Raw genomic sequence first — 27,808 nt, forward strand, 5'->3', positions numbered from 1 at the left:
AGTGACATCTGGCCCGGCAGGCCTGTGAAGGGTGTGCCTCATGGGGGCCACACAGAGGCATTAGCATTTTACTTAGGAAGTAAGTTGCAAGCCACGGCAAGTTTTTGAGCCCAGCCCAGGACTGTGCACCAGGATGATACCATGAAGGCTGAATTAGAGGTTAAAGGCCACGGAGAATCTGGGGAAGAGCTGAGGCAGCCGTGCCTAGTGGCTAGTGAATAACTGTATTATTTTCTTTTTAAAAATATATTCTAAACTTAGTAACTGTCAACTAAAACAAACATTGAAGTATATAAACAAAAATAAAAACAGTGGGCACTGGCCTGAAAGGCGGCCTATTTGAAGACAGACGTGGATTTTATTGTGAAACTGCAATTTACCCTGATGTGCTCCGTCATTCAAAGACTCAGTATACCTTAGGATTTTTAAATGGTCCTAAAGTCTATTTTTTATTCACACAGCTAGCTCTTAAGTGACACAATGAAAAAAAAAAAGAAGCTATCACCCTTTTTTTGAGAGTCCTCTTAAATTGGTCCTGTTTTACATTGTAGCTTTTAAAATAATCAAGTCTCTCCATTTCCCCTTTTGAAAACTGGCAACCTTAGTCAGAAATATAAGGAGCAGCCACAGCCTCAGAATTTTCTTAAGTAGTATGCCTTTTGAAATTATTTGTGTGTTCACTCTGCTAGGATTGCTCTAATTTTTTGCCTAAAGTATATAATTAAAAATATTGCAAGAACACATTACATGTGGCCATTGTGCCGTGTACTTCTGCATTTTGTTCCCAGCACAGTTGGCTACTCAGAGACTTTGCAAACAGGAACATTTCAGGATTTGGCTTTTTTCTCTCGGATGCTAAGTCAGATTTTTCATTACTTTATCATTCTGGCTTGTTATGCCCTGGCAATTTGCTGTGCATGGTGTTAAAATCTGCCATCTTTAGTTTTGCACCCAGAGTCAAAATTCCCAGTAAAGACCCCAGTCTGTGTTGTTAACCATGCATGCATGCCTGTCTGTGTCAGCAGAAGAGAAAAATAACACATCTATTTTTAAGTTTGTTGGAGTCCTGGTGTCAGTGAGCCCTAGGAGCATGGAAAAGACTGTACATGTATTTTATAAGGTTCTGCTGCCTCCTGCTGCCCATCCTTGTGAAGCTGTCATGGACAGCGAGAGTGAGATTACTGTAGGTCTGGGCATTGTGTTCATTGTGAGCGACATGTACAAAGACAGATAAACTGAGTTTATCTGCATTAACAGGCTCAGATTACACGTTTCCTCCTGGATGTGAAACCTCAGACTATTTAGTTTCATTTTTCAATGTGTATGTAAACAAGCTCTTTCTGGCTCTCAGACTGAGTCGTTCATAGTGGTTGATTGGCAGTTGGTAGGGAATGACAAAGTCTGTTTTGAAGAGATTATAAAATACCCATTTCATACACTCACATTTTTACATAAGAGTTTATAGATCCAAGTAGTTCTGGCTAAAGAAGACCAAACTTCAGTGTGAGGAGCAGTGTATTTTTATGAGTGGAAGGCTCCATTTGGATCGAAAAAAAAATGTTTCTCATTCATTCAGAAATACTAGAAGGAAGTTTAAACCACAGTAAAGGAAAACTGGCATCTGCCTGTCTCGGCACGCTGCCAGGTTGACCTGTGCCATATGTGCATCTTCTGGGATGTTATCTTGTCCACAAGAGGAGCCACTTAGTGCAGTCACTGAACAGGTTTTACCAGCAGCATCCTGATAGTCCTGCCAAGGCTTGAGGAGGGAGGTCATTCTTTAAACATGGTTATCTCAGGTGTACGCCCATGCCTGTGGTGCTTTGAGATGGACACCTAGCATCAGTTCTGATGGTAGGCCATGTTTTTCTTGGTCTTGTCCCACTCTTTAATGATCATATTCTCGTGTCAGCCCTCCTGGCTCAGGGCTCGGAGGGGACATCGTCATGCCATCTCTTGGTGTGTCTCACCAGGGTTGTCTGTTGTTAGGCCAAGGAGTGGCAGCATGAGTGAAGGCTTGTGTCCCCATCCTTCCCATTCCTATTGAAGTGTTTGGATTGCAACTCATTTTGCTCAGAGGCTGTTCCCCTTTAACTGAAGGAAAAGAGCTTTGGGTCCTGGGTTCATATCCCTCTTCCCTCCCCCTCCTTTCCCTCCTTCCCCCCCTCCAGCATTCCTCCCTGTATGACCCTGGGCAAACGTCCTCACCGTCCCAGGCCTCTGTTTCCTCCTCTGTGGAATAGGGAGATGTGACCAGCTGGCCTCAAGGACCCTTCCAGCGCCAGACATAGGCTCTTTGACCTCTGTGGGATAGTGGTAAAGGTCATTAGGTACGTGCTGCTGCCATAGAAACCCTCAGCAGAATTAATGGAATTGGTGTCATTGCCTCTGAAATAGCACTAAAGTCAAGTGAACAATTGTAGTCTATGAGATATGCTATTCTAAACTGGTTGTTTACCTTTTAAAAACAAACAAATGTCGGTAAACAAGGTAGAATACTATTTTAATGCTTTTCCTAGGACATGAGAGTCTCTTTCTCCAGTGGTCATCAAAAGGAAGTACGCCATTGTCCAGAGGGCAGGTGTACAGCAGTGCTTGGGGGGCCTTTGGCTGATGTAACATCAGTGTTTGTTGTGCTGTTTTTGTGGAAAGTCAAACACACTGTGAGCTCAGCCAGGAGAAGAGCCTGTTTTCCTGGTTCTCATGAAGGAATAACTCTCAGGGTTGGTGAATGGAATTAACATAGCTTATGCCTGTGAACCGTGGCCATTTTACAAACATCATTTGGCCCTTGCAATCCTGGGAGAGTAGGCACTGTCATCACCTCTATTTTACACATAAGAAAACTGAAGCAGGCAGAGGTCGCACAGCTCCAGAGTATCGAGGGATATGACTGTTTGAAGGAGTGCTGGCATCAGGGCATCAGAGAGCAGCCCTGGGATCCAGCCTTAGCCAGCAAGGAAGGAGTGAATCAAAGATGTCAGGGAGGATGAAGGAGGTGGTCATTGGAACCTCGGGGCCCAGGAGAGGCCTGCCTTTGGGGGGATTTGAGCTGGGAGTCTCGAAAGAGATGTACATGGATGGGAGATCATTGGAGGTCCTGGGGAGCTGGTGCAAAGACACATGGTGGCTTAGCATGTTCAAAGGCTGGAGAAAGAGGCTGGCTTGGCTTGGAGTTTGTGGGAGTCAAGCCTCAGAAGACCATCCGCCCCCACCCCACCCCACGCTCAGGTTCTAGTTCATCTTGGAGGTAACAGTGGAGCTCCTTGAACATGTCAGACATCTGCTTTAGGAACATCCCCTTGGCAGCTGAACGGAGAGTGGAGAGGCTCGAGGCTCAGAGGTCAGTCAGAAGGCTGGCCTGGTCCAGGCAAGAGGTGCTGAGGTCCTGAACTATGCCCATGGCCATGTGAATGGAGAGAAGGGGATATATGGGAGATGTTGAGAAGGTGGAAACAAGGTTCGGCATTGGATTGGCCATGTGGAGGGTGAAGCCAACACTGTGTCTGGGTGACAGGGAGGATGATGGTGCCCTCAACAGCAAGAGAGGATTTTGGAATAGGGGAAGATTTGGAGGGGAAAGATAATGAGCTCTCTTATTTATTTATGATTTTTTAAAATGTATTTTTAGTTTTTAACATTCAGTTTTATAAGATTTTGAGTTCTAAATTTTGTCCCCTCCCCAAGACAGTATGCAACCTGATAGAGGCTATACATTTACAATCCTATTAGACATATTTCCACATTAGTCATGTTGCAAAGAAGAATCAGAACCAAAGGGAAAAACCATGAGAAAGAAAAAGCAAAAACAAAAAAAAGGTGAAAAATAGTCTGCTTTGATCTGCGTTCAGACTCCATAGTTCTTTCCCTGGAGGTGGATAGTGTGCATGGCATTTTTCATTATGGGCCTTTTGGAATTATCTTAGGTCACTGTATTGCTGAGAAGAGTTAAGTCTATCAGAGCTGGTCATCACTGGCACAGTGTTACTGTTACTGTGGACAGTGTTTTCCTGATTTTGCTCACTTCATTCAGCATCAGCTCATATAGGTCTTTCCAGGTTTTTCTGAAATCTGCTTGTTCGTCATTTCTTATAGCACAATAATATTCCACTACATTCACATACCACAGTTTGTTCAGCCATTCCCCAATGGATGGGCATCCCCTCAACTTCCAATTCTTTGCCACCACAGAAAGGGCTGCTATAAATATTTTTTGTACATGTGGGTCCCTTTCCCTTTTTTATGATCCCTTTGGGATACAGCCCTAGAAGTGGTACTGCTGGGTCAAAGGGTGTGCACGGTTTTATAGCCCTTTGGGCCTAGTTCCAGATTGATGAACTGTCTTTTGGATATGCTGAATTTGAGAAGCCAATATGACTATCTAGTTTGAGACGTCCACGAAGCAGCTGGAATGACTGGCTCAGCAGGTAGAGATGGAAGGTGTGCAGCTCATGAGGAGGATAGAGGTCGCTGAGAGATGGCAGTAGAGGCCGGCCTTTTGGGTCCCCTTCCTCCGGGCCTGCTTCTCATTTTGCCTCCGGAGTCTTGTACTTTTCCGATGGTTGCTGCGGTCCACCTAGAGCCAGTAGAGTGGGCAGGGTCCCTAACAGGCTGGCTGTAGATTCCGGGTAGCCTTGGTGCTTGGACAGGAAGCTACCTTGATGACACAGCTGGCCTCTGCTGGAAGTCAGTCTTCTGGGATGGCCTGTGGGGAGCTTTCATTGTTTCTCAGTTTCTTCATACAAGGAGCTGAAAACTGCCCCTGCAGCTTCTACATAACCCTCAGGACAAAAGCATAAGTGGGTAAGGGATGCAGTGAGGATGGGACCAGTTCCCAGGGCAGGGCCCTGGGTTTTACAGGGAGGGCACAGGGAGCCTCAGACCAATCAGCCAGCAAGGCCCCAGCTATACGAGCATAGAAGCGTTTGCAGGGAAGGTCTGGAAAGGCCCAAGAAACACGGGGGATTTTGGTTTATTTTTCGGACGATCGTAGCATCATTTTCCCTGGTAACCTGTAGCCCAGCCCTTTGACCTGGACCTCTGGGAGTTTGACTCTAGATGGGCCCTTGGCCATGGCGGAGATGCACAATTTCTTCCTGCCCATCATACTTCCTGGAAGGGACATATGTCTGTGTCTTTTTCCCTTCTTGCTTAGTAGCAAAAGCTTGAGTCACATGACAATTGCAAGCCTTAGAGAGGTGCATGAGAATAACTGTGTCCTGCTTGTTTGCCCCACGTAGGGAAGCTTAGCTCAAGGGACAGGGGACCTACCCTGGACCTCTTCCTCAGAACACAAGGGCAGTCATTGACCTTGCTGATGGCCCAAATGGGGATGACCCCATTTATCTCTATGGCTAGTACCTCAGCCTGCAGGGAAGGATGAGGAGTTGTGGGCGGGGAGTAGGGTGGAGTTGAGAGGCAGCTGTTATCCTTTGGGGTGTGGCAGAAGAGGGTGCAGGATCCAAGTTTGGGTCCTAGCTCTTTCAGATTTGGACTTCATGCCCTTCCTGTTCATTCCTTCTGTGACCCCTCTTCTCTTTCTCCTTTGAGAAGTCTGATGTTGACTCACTAAAAGTCTGTCTCTGTGAGCAGTTAATAGGTTGCAGAACCTCAGTCCTTTGTCCTCTTTACCTGCCCTGTCTGAGCAAACTCTCTCAGTGGCAGGTCCTTTCCCTCTGTCTCCCCCTCCTGCCCCAAGAATAAGCCAGGACCTTTGGGATCCCCTGACTATCCAAAGGCATGTTTTGTTGACAGGTTATTTCTGTTAGTATTTAGTTACATTTTTACACCATTATCTCTTCCTGCTGCAGACAGACACACAGACACACACACATACCCCCTTCTAGCACGTTTCTACATTTGGCGATGAGATTTTTCACTGAAAAGAAGGATTGTTGGAGTGCGTTTTTGTGGTTGATTGATTTCTTCTTAAAGCAAGGCAGCGTCTGCTGTAGTAGAGTTCCACCAGAATGGTAAAATTTTTAAAAAGCTTAGTACTTAAATGAATAAACCTCAGCTAATAGGAAAATGCTCTCGTGAGACCTGACAAATGAGGCTTTTTATAATGTTGCTGTGCCTCCAGAGGCAGCTAGGTGGAGTCCCGGCAGGGAGGGGGCTGGGCCTGTAGACCCTGAAAAGCCTTCCCCCTCCTTTCCATTGCTCTTCTTCCCTTCTCTGGATCCTCCCACATCCCCCCCCCCCTTTTATTCTGCTATAATCCTTTGAAGGTGGTAAAGAAAAGTGTCTCTAAATGTAGTGGTCATTTGGGAAGGTAAGATCCGATTTCTGAAAAAATGGATTCATCAAAAGTGAAACCTGGCTCTCAAAGCTAGTTGTCCAGAGTAGTATTTAGGCTCTAAGCTCTAATTACTGGATTCCCTGAAAACACTGGACTCAGGGAGGCATGCTGTATGAGTTACCACAGCTAAGCCAAGCTTTCTGTGGTATTGTTCTTAAGAGCGTAGAGTGTTTGCTGCCTAACCATAAGGATCTAGACTTGATCCCATAGCACCTGCTCCCCTTCTTTGCCGGGGTTGAGGACTGAGGATGTGGGGAAGCATTGCTGGGCTTCATCAGTGCTGTGTTTTGATGAAACATTGTTTATTTTGCTTTTCAGATTTCCATTTCAAGGGATGGGTCACTGAGTAGAGGACAGGGAGAGTATATGTTCAGAAATAAATGTACTGTCAGACACAAAGGCATCAGTTTCTCAAATATGTATGCAGTGTTTGGAAGGGGCACCCACCAGGAGCTGGTTGGCAGTTTGGAAGCTGGGATTCGGTTCTTGGATCTGCCGCTCAGTAGTTCTCTGCTAACTGCCTCACAGCCCGAGCACAGGTCAGGGTTTTCTGGAGACCTCTTCTGTTAAAAATGGAGGTTGTCTGAGCCCAGCTGGAATAACTGGACACCCTTTACAAATGCCATATCTCTTTAACTCCATTATTGTGTGACTCTGAACAAGGCCCTTTGGTAGCCTGGGGCTCTGCTTCCTCTTCTGTAAATTATCTCTAAGGTTCCTTCCAGCAGCCGATCATATACACTGAAGACCCTTTCAGTACGGTTCAGTAAGCAGCTCCAAGGGGAGCATGGGCAGGGATATCACTACACTGAGGAGGAAACAGGAGGTACCAAGTGAGGACAGAGTTGTGAGGGAAGGGGGAACATGAGCTTGGGGTTGTCAGAGGCAGGTGTGTGGAAGCCCAAGGCAGACAGCCAAGCGTGTCTGGGGCTGAGCGGTCAGGGACTTTCTCAGGCATTCACTGCTTAACCCAGGCAAGAACGCTGGCTTAAAATTCCCCTTTCAGGGCTTTAAAAACATTTAATTCTAGGAAACATAGAAAAAGGATATTTGTTACTAGAAAGAAAAGTATACCTCTGTATTCTGCACATTAATGCTACAAGTAGTCACCTGTTAATGAGCACCTTCGAGACTCAGTAACATCAGACCCACCCTCAGGCACAGGTCTGTCTCCTGTCATCTGAAACACAGGCTCCTGACAGGCTACATCTAGTTTCAGACTGAGTCTAATGTGATTCAGGAGGAATCAGTCTTTACCAGCTTCCTAAGTAGGTGATTTGGGGTGAGCATGTGTGGGTTTGTAGTGGAGTCAGCAGTGTGATGTGGCAGCCCCCAAAAAACTAACACCGTCTTGAGCTGCATTAAAAGAAGCAGAGCTTACAGGAACAGGGAGGGAACATTCCATTGTCCTCTGCCCTCATCAGAGTGTATCCAAGGACTAAAGGGTCATTGATAAGCTGGAGTCCATTCAGAGGAGGGCCGCCAGGAAGGGCCTTGAGCTCATGTTCCATGAGGATCGACTGAGAGAACTGGATACATTTAGCTTATGGAAGAGACGACCAGGGTGGGGGGAGGGGAGACATGCTAGCCCCATCTCCAAGTATCTGAAAGGCTCTCTAAGATAAAGGAGGAGTCAGGCCTTTTCTGGTAGGCCTCAGAGAGCAGAAGCCAGCATGGAAGTTGCAAAGAAGCTGATGTTAAGCTGGAGATCAGGAAAGATGCTCACAGTGGGAGCTGTGCCCAAGTGGGATGGGCTGCCATGTCAAGTGAGAGGCTTACTTGTCAGACAGAGTCTGTGGGATTCTTTTGTCATGCGTTTTAGACTTGGTGGCAGCTGAGATGTCCTTTTCAACTCTTTGGATTTGGACACAGGCCAGACTAGAGCCTGTTACTAGATCTGATGGAAGACGTGGTAGTGGATTTAGAAATCATTTTGTGCAGATTTCACCGGAGTCTCCTAATGACCCTCGAGGTGCTACGAATGCTCCTTTTTTTCCAGCCAAGGTGCAGAAAACCTTGGCGATCATGCCCATGGCCAAGGACACTTTGAATTGGGGCTCTCCTTGCCCAGCCAGTCCTCCGCCCAGCGCCATGCTGCCTCTCAACGGCAAAGGAGATCTTGTCAGTGTCTTGTGTAGGCTCCTGGCAAAAGTGACCATTAGCCTCTTAGGAAAAAAGGGGAATAAATTCTGAGGAATAGTTTTAAACATCTGGTGGGGTTTTGTTTTTGTTTTAGATTTGAGAGAAAACATCAAGATTTCAGAAGTGGCCTGTGGACCCCCAGATTTCCACCCAGATTTGCATCTACAAGTAGATAATCCTTTAATGAAGAGGTAATGGTACCTACCGAGATAATAAGAAATCAATCCTAAATGACTGCACTCTTGGGTTTCCTTTTCCTTAATCTTGCAGGGAATACACTTCTTTATAAATGTCTTCGTTTCCTAATACTACATAGCTGTGTAGTGTTAGAATCCCCACCTTTTGGTGGGTTGCTTTTAAGTGGGGGTTGTTATTTTTTTTTTCAGAGCAGGCAGTTACCCTAGAGAACCAATACACATCATTTGTAGATGAGAAATTCCTTAGCCAGCCAGTGCTCAATGGGCGAAAAACCCAAACCAAACAAGCACATTAGGAGGTCAGCTCCTTGTGGTACTTCTGTAGTATCTGCAGCCCCCAGCACAGTGCCTGGCACATAGGTGATTCATCTTTTCCTTGAATGATTTTACATTCATTTTCATATTGCCTACATAAAGGTTGACTTTCTTCAAACACTGGATTCACTATTTAGCTTTAAACCCTAAGCCCTGAAGATTCAAGATCTCCTCATTGTTTCTTGTTTCACTGCTGGTGGAGCGGACTGCCCCATCCCACAGGGTTCACGAGTCCAAGGTGCCAGGGCACTGAGCGGTTAAATGGCTTGGCCAGAGTCACACAGTCAGGATGGATCAGACATAGGGCTACCCGAAGTCAGCGCTGTAGCCCCCCTACCAGGCTGCCCTCTGGGTTTTTGTTATCGGTCCCTTTATATGCAAAACTTTTAACTTGTAAATTGCCTTCATTGATTACAACATTTCTGTGTCAGATAGCTGACTTGGGTAATAATGGAAAATTGTCCACGGTCACTCTGGGTCTGTTTCTTCTAGTGAGAAAACTGGATTGGATCGCTGAGGTCCTTGATTCCTTCCCATCTCATAGTCTAAGGTCCTGTGATCTTTATTCAAACAGGTGGACCACCTTTCTTTGGGCTCAGATCAAAAATACTCAGCAATATTGCAAATTGTGTCTTCTCTGTGATGCCAAGTGTTTCAAATGAATGGTGTTTTAGAAAATCAGACAGATAAGTTACAGCCCAAGAAATCTCTAAGAAGTGTGTGTGAAAGTGGTGTTTCCTCCATCCATGTTTAATATTTCCTCCTGTATTTTTTAGATCTCATGTGCATGATGCCAGCGAGAAATTTTTGTCCTCTTCGAATCCCCAGATCTTCAAGGACCATGATACAAGAGAACACATGCCCCAACCAAATGAAAAACAGCTTGAAAATACAAATGAATGCCATTTTTCTCAAAGGCTTAGTTCAGAGAGGCCTGAAAAAAACAGTCTATCTTTGGTCAGCACTAGGGGATCTGTCCCCTTTCACATCCCTGATCATTCTCCGTCGGCAAAGTTAGTTGACAGCGATGAGAGACTCCCCTCGTCCCAGTTGTCGACACACATTAAAGTGGGGGAGTCCTTTGCCCAGCAAAGTCTGGGGGAGCTGTGCAGCTCTGTTAAACAAGCTGCCATCAGCCCCTCCAATAACAGTGGGATGCTTGAAGCTACCACCTGCCAGAGTCTGCCACCTCCTCTGCCTCCAAAGAAGTATGCTAAAGCCATGGTGGTGTCATGGTCAGAGAAGAAGGAGTTCATCCCTGAGCTGGACCTCCCAGGGAGGGGGAAAGCTAAGCCTCCGAGCCTCCAGAAGCATGCCATCAGTGCCCCTTCCCAGGCCGAGGCAGAAACAAGACTGAAGGAGCCAGGCCAAGGGAAAGAACTTACCGAGTACAAACCCAGGACCCGAACCAGCCCTTCCACTGACTTCCAGACCCCTCTGGATGTGGTCAGTAAAGGTGTTCCCCAAACAGAACCATGGCCCAGTATGCCACAGCCTCATGGGATAGTCTCCCTGACCACCTACTTTTCTGTGGACAGCTGTATGACTGATACGTACAGGTTGAAATACCGCCAGAGACCCAAGCTGTATCTTCCAGAGAGCAGTGACGTACATGGAAACAAGCCTCTATCCCAAACTGAACCGAGGCTGAAAGCCGTGTTCCATGATGATCTGGAGCCAGCCAGTGTATAGGCCCAGCCTTCCATGTGAGCAACACTTCCAGAGAAACTCTTCAGAGGTCAGCAGGCAGGCACCTCTCAGTCCACTCAGACAGGAACAGAGCACAGTCAGTTGGTGAGATTTGGGGGGAAGGAGTTAGGAGTACAAGCCTATAAACCTTGGCATTCAATGTCTGTTGACCCTGGTCCCTTGGTGCCTCCTCCTTGTGGATGGTGGTTGTATTCACAGCCTTCTAACCCTTCCTAAGTGGGATTCCTTGGGATGCACTGTGCATGGGGCCTCAGACACTGCTGCAGGAGCCAGCCAGCCAGCCGCCTTCAGGGTAGTTAGCGCAATGTGTATGCAACTCACCAGCAGTTACATATACCTGATCAATGCTGCCGTGTGTCTGCAGCATGGCAGAGCTAGTCAGAGCAGTATTTGCTTATGAGGAAGCACTTTTCATGGGTAAACAGCCAGAGGTTTCACCCATAGTCTTGTTTGGTTTTTGACTTCTGTGATAGTCTACTACCTATGATACCTTCAAGTGTCTTAAAATTGGTTAACATATAAATTTGATCCTTTTATAGCATTTGGGAGGGGGAAAAAGCCTTAATTGTGAGTGACTTTGACACTGATTTTTCAAAATCAGGAACAGAAGGGAAGTGATCTCTCCCTCCTGGAGCTCCATTTTTGTTTCACTGAAAATCCGTTATTGAGAATGCCTCTTCAGCAGCAGTGTAGATACAGGGAGCCAGTGAGTTTGGTGCGTCACGAATGTTACTGCAGTCATGGAAGCTAAAAGTATGCAAATAGTAACCTTTAGCAGACTTATATCTTGCAAGAGTTGTCTCTGATTTCATGTGAAGCCTAAGTGGTGTTTTTGTTTTGTGTTTTGGGAGACCCTTATTGCAAGTCACCAATGAATACTTTCCACAGCTGCTTGAATATTTCCCCAGAGATTGTGAACTAAGCTTTCTATTACTGGCCACCCAGCCAACTGATTTTTGTCTGTCCTTAAGTTTGGAAAATTTAGACTCTTCACATGGTCAGTTGGAATTCAATGTTAATAAAGTGTTAAGTCTTCTCTTTCCAGCTAGCCTTTGCATAAAAACCATAGCAGTTCTCCATTAGACATAAAATGGCTCGGAGTAAAAAAAAAAAAAAAGTCAGTCCAGCTGTTTTGCACTAAGTCAGTGGCCTTCTTGGGAGGGGAAAGGGAGCTATGTTCGCACCAACTAATGAAACAGAACCCTGAAGATAGTGAAATCATGTTTGGGTCTTAAAGCTTGGAATTTGTATATTACCTGAGAACTAAGGAGCCTCAAGCTGTGGTCCGTCCGGGTAACTCTTCCCCTATTATTCTGAATGCAGCTGTTCACCACAACACCCCACTCTTTTCTTCCTCATTGCAGTTGCTATCTAGGACCTTTCTTCTGTTACCTTAAGGGAAGAATTGAGGAAGCAGAATTCTTAAGAAAGGGAAAAGAACAGGAGCTAGACTAGATTTGGAGAATTAAAAGTATTTACCAAAGATAAAGTGGATCCTTCACAATTATAGCTAATAACCAGTACTTTATATTTCTAGTAAAATTCACAATCCGGCCTGTCCTTTCTTCAGTTGGTCACATGGCCAGGGATAGTTCCTTGGCTGATAAGGAAAGAACCTCTAAGAGGTCTATCAAGTCCTACTTAAAAAAAAAATCTGTTACTTAACTAAAAGATGTGCTACTGCAAATAATTGAAATGGGAAATTGTTTCCTTATATTAAATTTAATGTTTTTAAAATGTACAAATTGTTTCTTTATTTTTTTAATTTGCAAAGCAGATCTTTTTTCTCCTAATCACCTGATCATAAGCATCTTAAGTTATAGTATTTGAGAATAGTCTGAAATATGGGATAATATAAATTGCTACGTTTTGCTGTAAGAACGGAAAACAATTACTTATAAAGTTTGTATATTTGCTTCATAACCAAATCTCAGCCTGACTTGTATTTGTCTTCCATTTATTATTCTAAAATTTCTCTAAGGTTTGAAATTCTTCCTGAATGATTGTTAGTTTATCTCCTTCCACAATTTAGAAATACTTGAACAGACCAAGTAAAATTGCATTTTATCCTTCATCCAAAGCTGTTTTTAAAGCTTTCAGTACTGACATTTGTAAATAGTGTAAAATTCTATTTCAAATAACATATTTAACTTTGCTGCTTGCATAAATGTAATGTGAGCAATGACAGACCCATTTCAGATATTTCAAAAGCTTCATTAATATGTGTTTGAAAAGGTAGTCTGCATAGAAGAATGGTATTGTTGCTTTCAATTCAACGTCATTCCTGATTTCCAGGTATTTGAAAGGTCTTTGGTACTGGCACTTTATCAGCATTGAGTGTACCAACTATCAAATACCAGCAGGTTATTTCAGGTACTTCTGTCCATTTAGTTAGAACCTTTGGTTTACAGCATTTACTGGATGACATAGCAATGGTGAAACTAGAAAATGTCATTACCTTTTATGTTTGAATGTACACTCACTCCATATGCAGGCAGGATTTCTGATTGCTAATTTATAATGCACATTTGAAACTTTGGATTTTACTTCTAGGGGTGCCTATTTTTATAAGTGTTTTGATTATGGAGTTTTCATGTTTTCATGGCAACTTTTGTAACATGTTTAACAAATCTTGTAATGAACAAAATGTTTTAAACTATCTTTAGAATGCTATATTTTCCTGGGAAATCATTTTCTTCTAGTTCAGAATTGTTAAAAGGTAAACAACTTTTAAATTAGAATTGTGGACTTGTGTTCTTAATATGTATGAATTTTGCTTTTAAAAAAAAAACACAGCTTGTTTGATTGCTTTTATGAGAAATGTAAACAGTCCAAATTGTCCATTGCTGGACAACTAGACCCTACCTGATCATTTGTTCAGTTGTTTTCAGTCGTATCAGACTCTCTGTGACCCCATTTGGTAAAAATACCACAGCGGTTTGCCATTTCCTTCTCCAGCTCATTTTGCAGATGAGGAAACTGAGGCAAACAGGGTCACACAGCTAGTAAGTGCCTGAGGGTCTTCCTGACTTTATGCCCCATGCTCCATCCACTGCACCACCTGCTGCCCTTAACTGATCTGATCAGAGCCAAGAAATATAGTACCATGTGTTACAGGTAGTCACAGTTATGCTCAATGGTCGGCGCGCCACTCCCTTCATTACAAGCCATCAGAGTAGGGAGCCCCAGAAAGCAGTGCTGATGCTCCCTGGCAAGGTAAGGAAGGTCACAAGGAATGTCTGCTGTGAGCGGCCAGTTTACCGGAGTACAGGGATGGCAGGGGAAAGTGAGGAAAAGAACAACAGAAGGAACAGAATAATAACAGAAGAAACTACAAAGGGGACTGAAGTAAGAACAGCGGCTTGGATAGAAATAATTTCCCATCTTAAAGAGGGCCAAAGATGATGAGGCATTTTATGTTCTTATGCCCCCAGCATCCCAGAAATCCAGTACACAAACGTTAATCAACTAACAGAAACCTTAAACATTAAAGACAGTCGGAGGTTTACTTGTTATAGTGATTTCATCATTCAAAAAGAGCAGATATGGCCATGGTTCAAGCAGTCTATTAAACTAGTTTTTGATTTAATTATCATTACTGGTAAGAGAGTCCATGAAAGGGGACAGTTTTCAAATTTGATAAAAACTGGTTCCCCCCCTTCACACCCCATAACAATCATCTGTTGCAAAAAATCCTAACATTTTTTCATTTTTCACATGCCTAAGGCCTGGAGGGAGGGGGTGGGTTTAAGACAAACAAAGGTGAGAACTGAATTACAGGGAAGTCCTAGTGGATGACCAGCTAAGCTACGTGTTAAGCACAAAACAGAAAGTGTGATTTGGGGTGAGGCGGTAGAGCTTAGTCTGGTTATCAACCTAAAAACATAAATCAGGATCTAATGCTGAGATTTAGAGACCTCTGTCCTTGGGTAGTCATTCTAGTTAGAGAAAAAAAAATAAAAACTCTGCCTAATACTTGAATACCTAATGTATATTCAATAACATTTTCCTGCTAATCCTCCAAGACCCAATTCAGATCTTTTAAAAAATTACTTATTTTTAGCATTTTTAAATTTTGGGTTATCCAGTCCCTCCCCTACTCACTGAGAAGGCAAGCAATATATCATTAAATTGAAATCTTTAGAAAAAAGTTTCTAATTAAAAAAAAAACTCCTGGGAAATACTTAATTCTATTTAAATCAGAAAATAATTTTTCAATATGAAAGGATCTTGCCTTGGATCCATGTAAATATGTAATGTTTGCCATAAACTTGAGGCTTTTGCCTCATTCTCCTGTAAAATTTACAGTTGGAAGGGCAAGTCCCAGAGTCTGTCTAGTTTAAAATGTTCATTTAGACTAGGGGTTATAACCATTTTTTGTGTCAGACTGACTCCTTTGGGAACCTAATAAAGTCTTTACTTCTTAGAGGTCTAAGTATATGTTTCATACACACACAGACACACACACAATATTTGTTAAGAGGTTAGTGAGAATATAATTTTTTCCCCACTCCAGTTGAATCCATTGATCCAGACCAAACCACTCTCTACAGATAAACCAAGGCTGAGAAATGTGTCTGATTGGTTCAAGGTCATATAGGTACTAAGTGAGTGACTCAGACTTCCTCCTAAATCAGAAGTCCATTCTCCCTCACTGCCTCTTAGAAGAGGGGAACAAAGATTCTCCTAACCGTTGCTCACCCAAGCCTGGTTACCCCTACACCCAAGTCCGGTAGCACTACACACTTGGTGTAACTGGTCCTGTGTCATTTCAGTATAAATTAGACTCCATGCTGTATCTGTCATGCCTGACAAAAAGTGGAGAAGGGGTAGGAAAGGGCCTGGGGTGACTATAACTCCCTGGTGAGGGACTCCAATGAATGTCATCAGCACTGTTTCAACCAGGTGTCCAGTACCTGTAGGCACAGCTCCTGCCAGTCCCAGGCTTTACTCCTGACTACAAAGCCCACAATAATGTTATATGGTCTCTCTTAAACCTACACATACCTGGTCCTCCTAATTAATCCTTCAGACTGCCAAAAAATTCTTCCTAAGGTATGGGGCTGTCACCCCCTACACCTAAGCTTAAGAACCTTAACACCTACTTCAGTTGCCAAGGCAACATCCATGTCTGACTCGTTACTACCAATTCTCCATTCTTCCCTGGCCTCAGAATCATCACTTAGCACAGGCCTGCACAATTTGCAGGATGTGGAAGAATTTCCTCTACGTACAAAGGATGTTTTCCTCTACGTTTTTCACTGGGCCCCAGAAATCCTGCAGCATGCTGCAAGCATCCACTGGCCACAAGTTGTAGCGCCTCACGACCACCTTCTTTGTGAAGTCTTTCATACATTTTCCTAGTGCATTTCCAATTCTCTCCAGCCCTCCTTCACTCCCTACTTGTACCTGTGAAGATGTATTTATTGAGCGGAATACAAACTCTTGAGGGGCAGGCATGGTTTGGCTTTATACCCTCAGCACACCTGGCACCCTTCATAAAGGCGCTGCATTGACCGTGATCCTCACCCGTTTCTCCCCTGTGACTCCCCTCTGCCTGTGGTCTGGGTCCCTTCCCCGGTGCCAGCCAAAGGCCTTGGCGAGAAGGCGCTGCTTCTACTCCAGGGTAGTGGTTCCCATCTTCTTCCACACTACCTTACTGAGGGTGGAAGGTGGAGGGGAAGGGTTCCTCCCTCCCCCAGCACTGGGCAACTGTGGGGAGAGATGAGCTCTGCAACACTCAATTTCATAAACTTTTTAAAAACTGTCAAGGTCACCTACTGCTTCAGAATGTTTCTAAAAAGCTTTACCATCCAAAACCAAGCTGGCAACAGTGTGTCTACCCTTTGCCTCCTTAGACGTCCCCCGCCACGTCATTTCAAGGGCCAAATTTTATGCTTTCATCAGTAGGCACATCATCAGCACCTTATAAAAACACATTTCTACACTTTTTCTTAAACACCATAGCTTTTATCTTAAGTTTCACTCTTAGGCAGACAGAATTAGCGAGCAAAGCCGTCCCCTCCTACGGAGCCGCTCTGAACATCGGAGAACGTCGTGGCAGCTGGAATCGCAGGTGGTGGCAACATTGTAGCAACCTGGAGCCGCAGCTCCGGGCACCCCGGCCTAGATCGTGGATTGTGGCTTGTGGAGGAGCAGGAGGCCCCCCGTGGCGGAAGCAGCACCAGGGCCAGCTCCCCACGCCCCGACCCACACCGGGCCTCAGTGCGGGGGTCAGCGCCAGAATTCTGGAAAAGCAAAGACAAAGGGGGCTCAGGGACGCTGCGGACCCGCTCCTCCCGCCCTTCAGAGCGGGCAGATGGGGAAGGGCACCGACGAGGGCCCACTCATGATTAGAGGTCAGCGTGGGAAGGGGGAAAGGAAAAAGAAGCCGGACACCACGGCCCGGGGCCCGCCTCTGGAGACGCGGGAGCGGGACCAGGAGCTTCGATCTTAGAAGCTAGGCTGGCTGAGTCAGACAGGGAGGAGGGAGGGCGGTGACTGCGACGCCGACTCCGCGTCTACACGCGGCTATTCCGGGTCACGCGCGGTACGTGCCGCCCTCAGACCCCCGACACCCCCCGCGCCCCGCCCCCCAGGGGGTGCCGAGCCGAGCCCAGTGGGGGCCCCACTCACGAACACGCCCCATCCCGTGGTCGCGGTCACACCGACACCGCCCCTCCTCCCACCCCCCGCGGGTCCATACCACCCCCACCGCGTCCCCCGCGGGTCCAAGCCCTCACCACGGCAGCAGGTACACGAACACGAACAGCACCAGGTCGAAGAGCAAGAAGAGCCACAGGTCGAACCAGTACGAGTGCTTGGTGAGCTCATGCCGCAGGCACCGGGGCTCCCGCTCCTCCTCCTCCTCCTCCTCTTCGGGGCCGCCGCCAGCCCGCGCCCGGGGTCCGGGCTCATCAGCGTCTACCGAGCCTGAGCCCAGACTAGGCGCCGCCGCTGCCATCCTCGCACTTCCGCGGTGGTCCCGACGCACTGCGCAGGCGCCGAGCCCGCGCAGGCGCCCTGGCGGCCCCTGCTAGTGAGCATCCCGCTGTGCAATGTCTGAGGTGTATGCACGTTCTGCCGTGGGGCGGAGGAGAAAAGGAAGAGGGGAAGAGAGAGAGAAAGGAGAGAGGGAGTGAAAGAGGAATGGAAGGGAGAAAGCGAAAGGAGAAAAAGGAGAGAGAGGAGAGGGAGAGGGAACAGGAGAGAGAAAAAGGAGAGAGAGAATGAAAGGAAAGAAAGGAAGAAAGAGAAAGGAGAGAAAAAAGAGAAAAGGGGAGAGAAGAGAGAGAGAAAAGAGAGGGAGAGGGAAAGAAAAAGGAAAAGAGAGAAAATGGAGTGTGAGGAAGCTGCCACAAGGTCCGTGACCGCTGACCCTGACGCAATAGCCCCATTTAGCTCACAGGCCCCCAGCCTCAGTGTCCTGCACCCCCATGTGTATGTGAGGATAACTAGTAGACTCTAGCCCTCCCATTCGCTCCCCTGGTTTATCCCACACATAGAGGCTGATAGATGGCTGAGCTGGGCCTGGGGTCAGGAGACCTGAGTACACATGTAGCCACAGACACTTGTTAGCCCTGTAACCTGGGGCTGGTCGCCCTACCTTATCCTGCCTCAGTTTCCTTCTCTGTAAAATGGGAATGAAATGCCTTCCTCCCATATGTGAATCATTAAATTGTAAGCTCCCTAAGAGCGGGGACTGTCTTTCCCCTATTTTTGTATCCCCAGTGCTTAGGACAGTACTCGGCATATAGCAGGCCCTTAATACATGCTGTTTCCCTCCTTCCCTCCTTTCTTGAGAGTTATTGACCAGAGAATCCCTCCAGGAGGGAGGCTGGGGGGAAAAAGAAAGAAGCCAAGCTCTGGAGTCAAGTCCTGGGTTCAGGTCCTGCCTCTGGTACTTAGGATTTTATGACTTTGGGCAAACCACTCAACCTTCCTGGCCTCAGTTTTATCCATCTTTGAAATGAGGGGGTTAGATTAGACGGCCCTTAAGGTCCTTTCGGGCCCTGGATCTATGTTTAATGTAGCAAGTACTATGAGACAGGATTTCACCTTACTCCTCTTCCTGCTCACTATTGTTAGTGAAGGTTTAGTAGTTTCAGTCGTGTCCGACTCTCTGTGACCCCATTTGGTGTTTTCTTGGGAAAGATACTGCAGTGGTCTGCCATTTTCTTTTCCAGCTCATTTTACTGATGAGTCAACTGAGGCAAGCCAGGCTAAGCGACTTGCTCAGAGTCGCACAGTTAATGTTTGAAGCCTCATTTGAACTGGGGTCTTAGTGCCTCCAGGCCCAGCACTCCACCGGCACACCACCTAGCTGCCTCCCTATACCACCCTATTCCAGTTAAAGTGAGTCACTCTCCGTGCTGTCTTGCTGACCTGCCTAGCCCATCTCAGTCACCACCTCCTCCATGCAGCCTTCTCTAGGCTGTTGCCCTTCACCTTCTCAGCTTCTTTATGGCCCAGCATTTAGTCCTCTTCTTTGCACTTTATCTCAATCCCCCATCAAACCTATTTGTTCATATGTCTTCCCCTTCTCCCTGTTAGATGATCAACTTTTGGAAAACATAGTAGATGGATCTATCTTCACATTCTTAGCACCCAGCACAATATTTTGTTCCCACTGAGTGTTTAAGAAGATTTATTGATTTCATCTGAATGAACCTGCGTCCTATAACCAAGCCATAGTCATTTGCTTGGTGCCTGGCCAGTAGTGCTTAAGTCTGGATCTGTGGAAAAATGAGGCATTTCTGTACTGTCCCTGACAGCCAGAGAATTTGAGAATTGGAAGGTATCTCAGTGACCTTTGGAAGATAGAAAAAAAGAAAAAAACATGAAAAATGCCAGAGAAGGCTGGATAGAGAGTGTTAGATAAATACTTGAGGATCCAGAAATGAAAGTGGCTATCCGTGGGAATGGGATGGGTCGCATGGAGCCAATATAAGGTGGAGAGATTCTTTGAATGCAAAACAGGAAGACTTTTCAAGCCGGTTCTGATTAGCCGGGGCTGAGAGGAGAAGCAAGTTCCGGAAGTGATCTGACTATTGAGTCACTGACTATTGAGAAAGGAGAGCAGCAGCATTAAGTCAGCCTGGCTTCATCAAAGGCACAACCTGCCAGACTGGCCTCTGTTCCCTTTTGGACAAGAGTATCAGCCTGGTAGATCAGAGGAATGCTTGAGTTAAGTAGAGAGCACAGAGATTTCAGGAAAGCATCAAACCAAGCATCTCCTTAATTTCGTAGACAACATGGGGAGATTATTAGGCTGTGTTAGAGTACCTTTAAGTAGATGCAGAACCAGCTGAATTCTGCATCCAAAGGGGAGTCATCAATTCCAATCTGGAAGAAGGAAAGTGCCCCAGAGATCTGTCCTGGGTCCTGAGCATTTCAATCAATCAATCAAACCCCCTAAAACAAAGAACCCAACTCAAAACATTTATTCGCACCTACTATGTGCCTGACGCCAGGGATACAAAAGAGAAAACAAAATGTCCCCTTCCCTCAGGGAGCTCACGTTCTTACATTTTTATCAGTGTAATGTTACTGTAGCAAATGATCCTCCTTCCCAGTTGAGAGATTGGTAAAAATAAAATGTGCCCATCCTTAGGAATAATAGGTGAGTCTGGTACCTGGATGAGAATAGAGAAGATAAAGAGAAGAGACAGCAGAGTTGGAGGAGAACAGACTCTGAAATTTCTTCCATCATCCCACCCCTGGAAGATGGCATCCAAAGTCTGGAGGAATCTAGAGACTGCAATCAAGGGAACCGATTCTTTCAGCTTTAATTCCTGAGAGTCCATCGCTCACCTTCATCTGGCTGGAGAAACTACTGGGCTGTTGGACCGGGACGATGGTATGGATCATGAGGATTACCATTCAGGTTCCAGCTGGAAGCAGCAGACTGAGACTGGACCTGACCTGGAGAGAAGGCAAGAGGAAAAGAGAAACCTTCACCAAAGAGACAAAGAACCCTGGAGACTGACATATTTCTTTGAGTTTAATGGGTTCTCATTGAAGAATCTGTTTCATTTTCTTTCTTTTAATAATGCTTTCTCCTGCAACGTGGTGGGTGAGGTGCTTATGTATAGGGAGTAAATCTCAGTATGAAGATGATGTGTGTAGATAGGATACTAGGGATAGAATTTCCCCAGTTTCCTGTATGGGACCTATGAGCCAATAGTGAGGAAATCTGCCAAAATGGCCACAGGCTTTTGAGTCATGAGCAATGCCTTACACCTAATGGGAAAATCCTGCCAGCAGGTGTTCCATAGTAGAAGGAAATGAACAGATTCAAGTTTAGGAGTTATTGCTCATATTTCTTAGGTAACAACATTCTCATTTGTTGTTGTTCAGTTGTGTCTGATCCCTTTTGGGAATTTTCTTGGCAAATATACTGAGTAGTTTACTGTTTTTCTCTCCAGCTCATTTTACAGATGATGAAACTGAGGCAAACAGGGTAAGTGACTTGACTAGGGTCACACAGCTAGTAAGAGTCTGAGGCTGTATTTGAACTCCAGAAGATGAGTCTTGCCAACTTGAGGCCTTCCACTCTACTCACTGCACCACCTAGCTTCCTCTGAACACTCTTATAGCTCTCATTAACTTCTGCCTAACCCTCAAACTCAGAAATGTTTCCAGTAATGTTTAATTCTGCTCAAGAAGTACAAATGTGCCCTTGAACCATTTGGGTTATGTATGAGACTGTAGGCAGGCTAGAAAGGAATTCCTCTAAAATGCAGCTGCCCTGGAGCTCACCATTGGATGGCTTTTTATTTTACCTAATTATTCTGACTAATGAGGTTCTAAATTCAGTCGTTTTATACAGCTTAAGAGACTGCAAGATCCAACATCCCCTTAAATATTTCAGTGCCCTGGAGAGAAACTCTGGCCATCTTACAGCTCTGCTCCAGCCTGCCTATTTTGGGGCCCAATTCTGAATAGGATACCTCTATCAAATTTTGATTCATTTTTCCTACAATCTCAAGGTTTCTCTGCCTAAACAGGGGTTTCTCTTAAGAATGCAAGTATTGGTTGTGGGCCAAGATCCCCTGAGTTCTCCCCCAAACCCCTCTGCAAACCTTTAAATAATGCCATAAAACAAATCCTGGAGCAGCAGAACCCACAAAAGGATGGGGTGAAATGATTTTCCAGCCAAAGATAACTTAGAAGGCTGGCAGGAAACATTTATTGCACCTGGGTGAGAGTGGATCATAGTCCAGTGCAGGTTATGCCAGCACATCCCCAATCCCAGTGAACCAAGAATAGGCTTTGGGAGCCACTGAATCAGCAGCACTGACAGCTGCTTCCAGAGCTCTCACTTCACAGATGGTAAAGGGTCAAACAACTGGTCAAAAGATTACAAGGGTCTCTTTGTTGGCACTGAAGCAGGACTCTTGCTTTGCCCATACTCGAATCCAGGTCAAAGTCCTGAGTGGCAGTCCTGGGGTAAGGAGGAGCACTAGCACACCAAAGCTTGTGTCCGCAATGGAGCAGGATCCTCATCACAGCTCCAGGACAAAAAAGAGTGCTTGTGGTCACCCAAAGATCAGCGCACAGGTCAGGAGAGTAGTAAACACAACTGTCCTTAGATAATGCCACCTTGGAAGAACTGAAAACTTACAGGTCCCTAAAAGTATCTCTGAAAACAGCTACACAAAATCCCTAAAGCTTAGGACAGTGTGCCCTCCACCGTGGAATCAGAGTCCCACTTCAACAAAAAGTTAAAAGTCAAGAAATACACTGGGAAACTGAGAAAACAACGGAAAAATTCCAACCATAGAAAGTTACTGTGATGACAAGGAAGATCAAAACATACACTCAGAGGAAGATAACAAAATCAAAGCTCCAACATCCAAAGCCTCAAAGAAAAATATGAACTTGCCGCAGGCCTTGGAAGAGCTCAAAATGGATTTTAAAAATCAAGTAAAAGAAGTAGAGGAAAAATTGGGGAGAGAAATAAAAGTGATGCAAGAAAAGCATGACAAAAGAGTTAGTAGCTTAGTAAAGGAGACACAAAAAATACTGAAGAAAATAATACCTTAAAAAGCAAAATAGGCCAAATGATGAAAGAGGTACAAAAAGCCAATGAGGAGAAGAATGCCTTGAAAAGCTGAATTGGCCAAATGGAAAATGAGACACAAAAATTCACTGAAGAAAAATAAAATCCTTAAAAAGTAGAATTGGCTAAATGGAAAAGGAAGTACAAAATCTCACTGAAGAAAATGATCCCTTAAAAAATTAGAATTGGACAAATGGAAGTGAACGACTTTAGGAGAAATCAAGAAACAATAAAACAAAACAAAAAGACTGAAAAAAATAGAAGATGTGAAATATCTCATTGGAAAAGCAACTGACCTGGAAAATATCCAGGGAAATAAATCCAGGAGAGATAGTTTGAAAATTATTGGACTACCTGAAATCCATGATCAAAAAAAGACTCTAGATATCACCTTTCAAGACTTTCAAGACTCTAGATGTCATCTTTCCTTATCAAGGAAAACTCCCCCGATATTCCATAACTAGAGGGTAGAATAGAAATGGAAAGAATCACCTCCTGAATGAGATCCCAAAATGAAAACTCCTAGGAATATTATAGTCAAATTCCAGAACTTCCGGTCAAGGGGAAAATATTGCAAGTGGCCAGAAAGAAATAATTCAAGTATTATGGAGGCACAGTCAGGATAACACAAGATTTAGCTACTTCTACATAGGGTTTGGAATATAATATGCCAGAGGGCAAAAGAGCTACGATTATAACCAAGAATCACCTACCCAGAAAGACTAAATATAATCTTTCAGGGAAAAAATAGATATTCAATGAAATAGAGGACTTTCAAGCATTCTTGATGAAAAGACCAGAACTGAATAGAAAATATGACTTTCAAACACAAGACTCAAAAGAAGCATAAAAAGGTAAACAGGAAAAGAAGTTATAAGGAACTTAATAAGGTTAAACTGTTTACATTCCTATATAGGAAGATGATACTTGTAACTCATAAGAACTTTATCATTATTAAGGCAGTTAGAAATAATGTATATATATAGACAAAGGGCACAAGTGTGAGTTAAAAGGGATCATATCAAAAAAAATTAAATTAAGAGGTGAGAGAGGAAAGCACTGTGAGAAAGGGACAGGGAGAAGTAGAATGGGGTAAACTATCTCACATAAAAGAGGTAAGAAAAAGTTTTTTACGGTGGAGGGGAAGATGGGGGAGATGAAGGGGAGTGAACTGAACTTACTCTCATCAGAATTATCTCAAAGAAGGAATAATATACATACTTACGTGGGTATAGAAATCTATATTACCCTTCAAGAAAGTAGGAGGGGAAGGAGATAAAAGAAGGTGTGGGGGTGATAGAAGGGAGGGCAGATTGCAGGAGGGGATAGTCAAAAACAAAACACTTTTGAGGAGAGATAGAATAAATGGAGGGGGGTGAAAATTGGATGGAGGTAAATACAACTAACAATAGTAAATGTGAAAAAAATTTTGAAGTAATTTTCTCTGATAAAGGCCTCATTTCTCAAACATATAGAGAACTGAGTCAAATTCTTAAAAATAAGAGCCATCCCCAATTGATAAATGATCAAAAGGTATGAACAGTTTTCAGATGATGTAATCAAAGCTATCTACAGCCATATGAAAAAATGCAAATTAAAACAATTCTGAAGTACTACCTCATACCTATTAGGTTGTCTAATAGGACAGAAAAAGGAAAATGACAAATGTTGGAGGGGAGGTGGGTAAAATGATATATTAATCCACTGTTGGTGGAGTGGTGAACTGATTCAACCATTCTGTAGAGCAATTTGGAACTATGCCTAAAAGGCTATAAAAGCCTGCATGCCTGGGGCAGCTAGGTGGCTAAGTGAGTAGAGCATCTGCTCTGGAATGAGGAGGACCTGAGTTCAAATCTGTCCTCAGACATTTACTAGCTGTGTGACCTTGGGCAAGTCACTTAACCCCAATTACCCTGCCTTCCCCCTCCAAAAAGAAAAAAAAAGCCTGCATACCCTTTTACCTAATAATACCACCACTAGGGCTGTATCCAAAAAAGATAAAACAGAAAAAACAAAAAGGAAAAGGACCTATATGTACAAAAATATTTATAGAGCCCCTTTTGTGATGTCAAAGAATTAGAAATTGAGGGGATGCCCATCAATATGAGAGTAGCTGAACAAATTGTGGTATGCGATTGTGATGGAATACTATTGTGCTATAAGAAATGATGAACAGCTTGAAAGTCCTCTATTTTATTAAAAGTCCATATTTTGCCTTGGAGCATGATACTCAGTTTTGCTGGGTAGGTGATTCTTGGTTTTCATCCTAGCTCCATTGACCTCCGGAATATCGTATTCCAACCCTTCGATCTCTTAATGTAGAAGCTGCCAGATCTTGTGTTATTCTGATTGTGTTTCCACAATACTCAAATTGTTTCTTTCTGGCTGCTTGCAGTATTTTCTGCTTGATCTGGGAGCTCTGGAAATTGGCGACAATATTCCTAGGAGATTTCTTTTTGGGATCTATTTGAGGAGGCAATCGATGGATTCTTTCAATTTCTATTTTGCCCTGTGGCTCTAGAATATCAGGGAAGTTCTCCTTGATAATTTCTTGAAAGATGTTATCTAGGCTCTTTTTTTGATCATGGCTTTCAGGTAGTCCAATTATTTTTAAATTATCTCTCCTGGATCTATTTTCCAGGTCAGTAGTTTTTCCAATGAGATATTTCACAGCGTCTTCCATTTTTTCATTCCTTTGGTTCTGTTTTATAATATCTTGATTTCTCATAAAGTCACTAGCTTCCACTTGCTCCAATCTCATTTTTAAAGTAGTATTTTCTTCAGTGGTCTTTTGGACCTCCTTTTCCATTTGGCTAATTCTGCCTTTCAAGGAGCTTTTTGGAGCTCTTTTGCCATTTGAGTTAGTCTATTTTTTAAGGTGCTGTTTTCTTCAGTGTATTTTTCAGTATTTTTTTGGGTCTCCTTTAGCAAGTCATTGACTTGTTTTTCATGGTTTTCTTGCATCCTTCTCATTTCTCTTCCCAATTTTTCCTCTACTCCTCTAACTTGCTTTTCAAAATCATTTTTGAGCTCTTCCATGGCCTGGGACCAGTTCATGTTTTTCTTGCTTTCTCAGTGAAAAGACCAGAACTGAATAGAAAATTTGACTTTCAAACACAAGAATCAAGAGAAGCATGAAAAGGTAATCAAGAAAAAGAACAAGAAAAACAAATTGCAAGGGACTTACTAAAGTTGAACTGTTTTGTTTACATTCCTACATGGAAAGATAACATGTATGATTCATGAGACCTCACTATTAGGGTAGCTGAAGGGAATATGCATATATGTATATATGTTTATGTATATATATAAGTGAATGTGTATGTATGTATATATCTATGTATACATATACATATATATATATATATGGAGAGAGAGAGAGAGAGAGGACACAGGGTGAGTTGAAGATGAAGGGAAGATATCTAAAAGAAATAAAATCAAATTAAGGGAGGAGAGAGGAACATATTGAGAGAGGGCGATAGGGAGAGATAGAATGGGGTGGATTATCTCGCAAAAAGGTGGCAAGAGGAAGCAGTTCTGTGGGAGGAGGGGAGAGGGCAGGTGAGGGGGGAATGAGTGAATCTTGCTCTCATCAGATTTGGCCTGAGGAGGGAATACCATACATACCTAATTGGGTATCTTACCCCACAGGAAAGAAGAGGGAGGAAGATCAAAAAAGGAGGTGATGATGGAGGGGAGGGCAGATGGGGGTGGAGGTAATCCAAAACAAACACTTTCGAAAGGGGATAGGGTGAAGGGAGAAAATTCAATAAATGGGGATGGGTTGGGAAGGAGCAAAATATAGTTAGTCTTTCACAACATGAGTATTGTGGAAGGGTTATACATAATGATACACATGTGGCCTATGTTGAATTGCTTGACTTCTTGGGGAGGGTGGGTGGGAAGGGAGGAGGGGGGAGAATTTGGAACTCAAAGTTTTTAAAAACAGACATTCAAAAACAAAAAAAAAAGTTTTTTTGCATGCAACTAGAAAATAAGATACACAGGCAATGAGGAGTAGAAATTTAGCTTGCCCTACAAGAGGGGAAGGGAAAAAGGGATGGGAGGGGAGTGGGGTGACAGAAGGGAGGGCTGACTGGGGAACAGGGCAACTAGAATATACGCCATCTTGGAGTGGGGGGGAGGGCAGAAATGGGGAGAAAATTTGTAATTCAAACTCTTGTGAAAACCAATGCTGAAAACTAAATATGTTAAATAAATTTAAATTAAAAAAAAAAAGAAATGATGAGCAGGATGCTCTCAGAAAAACCTGGAAAGATTTACATGAGCTGATGCAAAATAAAATGTACTGTGTACAAAGTAACAGCCATATTGTAAGATGATCAGCTGTGAATGATTTTGCTGTCATCAGCAGTATAATGATCCAAGACACTCCGAAAGACCTAGGATGAAGAATGCTATCCTTCCCCAGAGAAAGAACTGATGCTGTCTGGGTACAGATTGAAGCAAGCTTTTTAAACTTTCTTCATTTTTTCTTAAGTTTTTTGTTTGTTTTCTTTCATGACATGACTAATATGGAAATGTTTTGCATGACTACACATGTATAACCTAAAGAAGAAAAAAAGGAACACAAGTATCACCTGTGTTCATCTTCTTCTACCCTTTATATCTATTCTCGATTTCCTTTCTTATGTTAGTCCAAGTGTTTGGCCTTATTAATTAACAGTGGGCTCTATTTTACACAATTATGGGAAACTCTTCCCTTTGTTTCTGGCCAAATTATTTATCAAGAACAAGTTACATTGTCTACAGTTAAGAGCATGTGGCCTTGAATCTGAACTGATGGCTTCTTCCTCTTCTAGCTTCCTGCCATTCTTTTCCTTCAGTGTAAAGAAATGGAAACAAACAGGATCACTGTGTTAGGGCTGGAAGGGGCCAGAGAGGCTGTCTAACCTGACTGCCTTGTTTGACAGCTGAGGAAACTGAAACTCAGATGAGCTAAGTGACTTACCTAAGGTCACACGTGTACTAAGTGGCAGAGACAGAGTTTGAACCTAGTTCCTCTACCCCAAATCCAGCAACATTTTAGATCATGTGTACATATGTGCACATATGGACACA

General features: G+C 44.0%; 1 protein-coding gene across 1 annotated transcript in view; it reads left to right on the forward strand.

The window, feature by feature from the left end:
- Window positions 1-13,453, forward strand: part of USP53 (ubiquitin specific peptidase 53) — a 67,493-nt gene extending 54,040 nt beyond the window's left edge. Inside the window, exons 15-16 of the mRNA XM_036762938.1 lie at window positions 8,535-8,631; window positions 9,729-13,453. Coding sequence (XP_036618833.1) covers window positions 8,535-8,631; window positions 9,729-10,644 — 1,013 coding nt within the window. The 3' untranslated portion in view covers window positions 10,645-13,453. The remainder of the gene's footprint in view (window positions 1-8,534; window positions 8,632-9,728) is intronic.
- Window positions 13,454-27,808: the final 14,355 nt, after the last annotated feature.

The sequence above is a fragment of the Trichosurus vulpecula genome, chromosome 6, assembly GCF_011100635.1.
Source record: "Trichosurus vulpecula isolate mTriVul1 chromosome 6, mTriVul1.pri, whole genome shotgun sequence".
NCBI lineage: Eukaryota > Metazoa > Chordata > Mammalia > Diprotodontia > Phalangeridae > Trichosurus > Trichosurus vulpecula.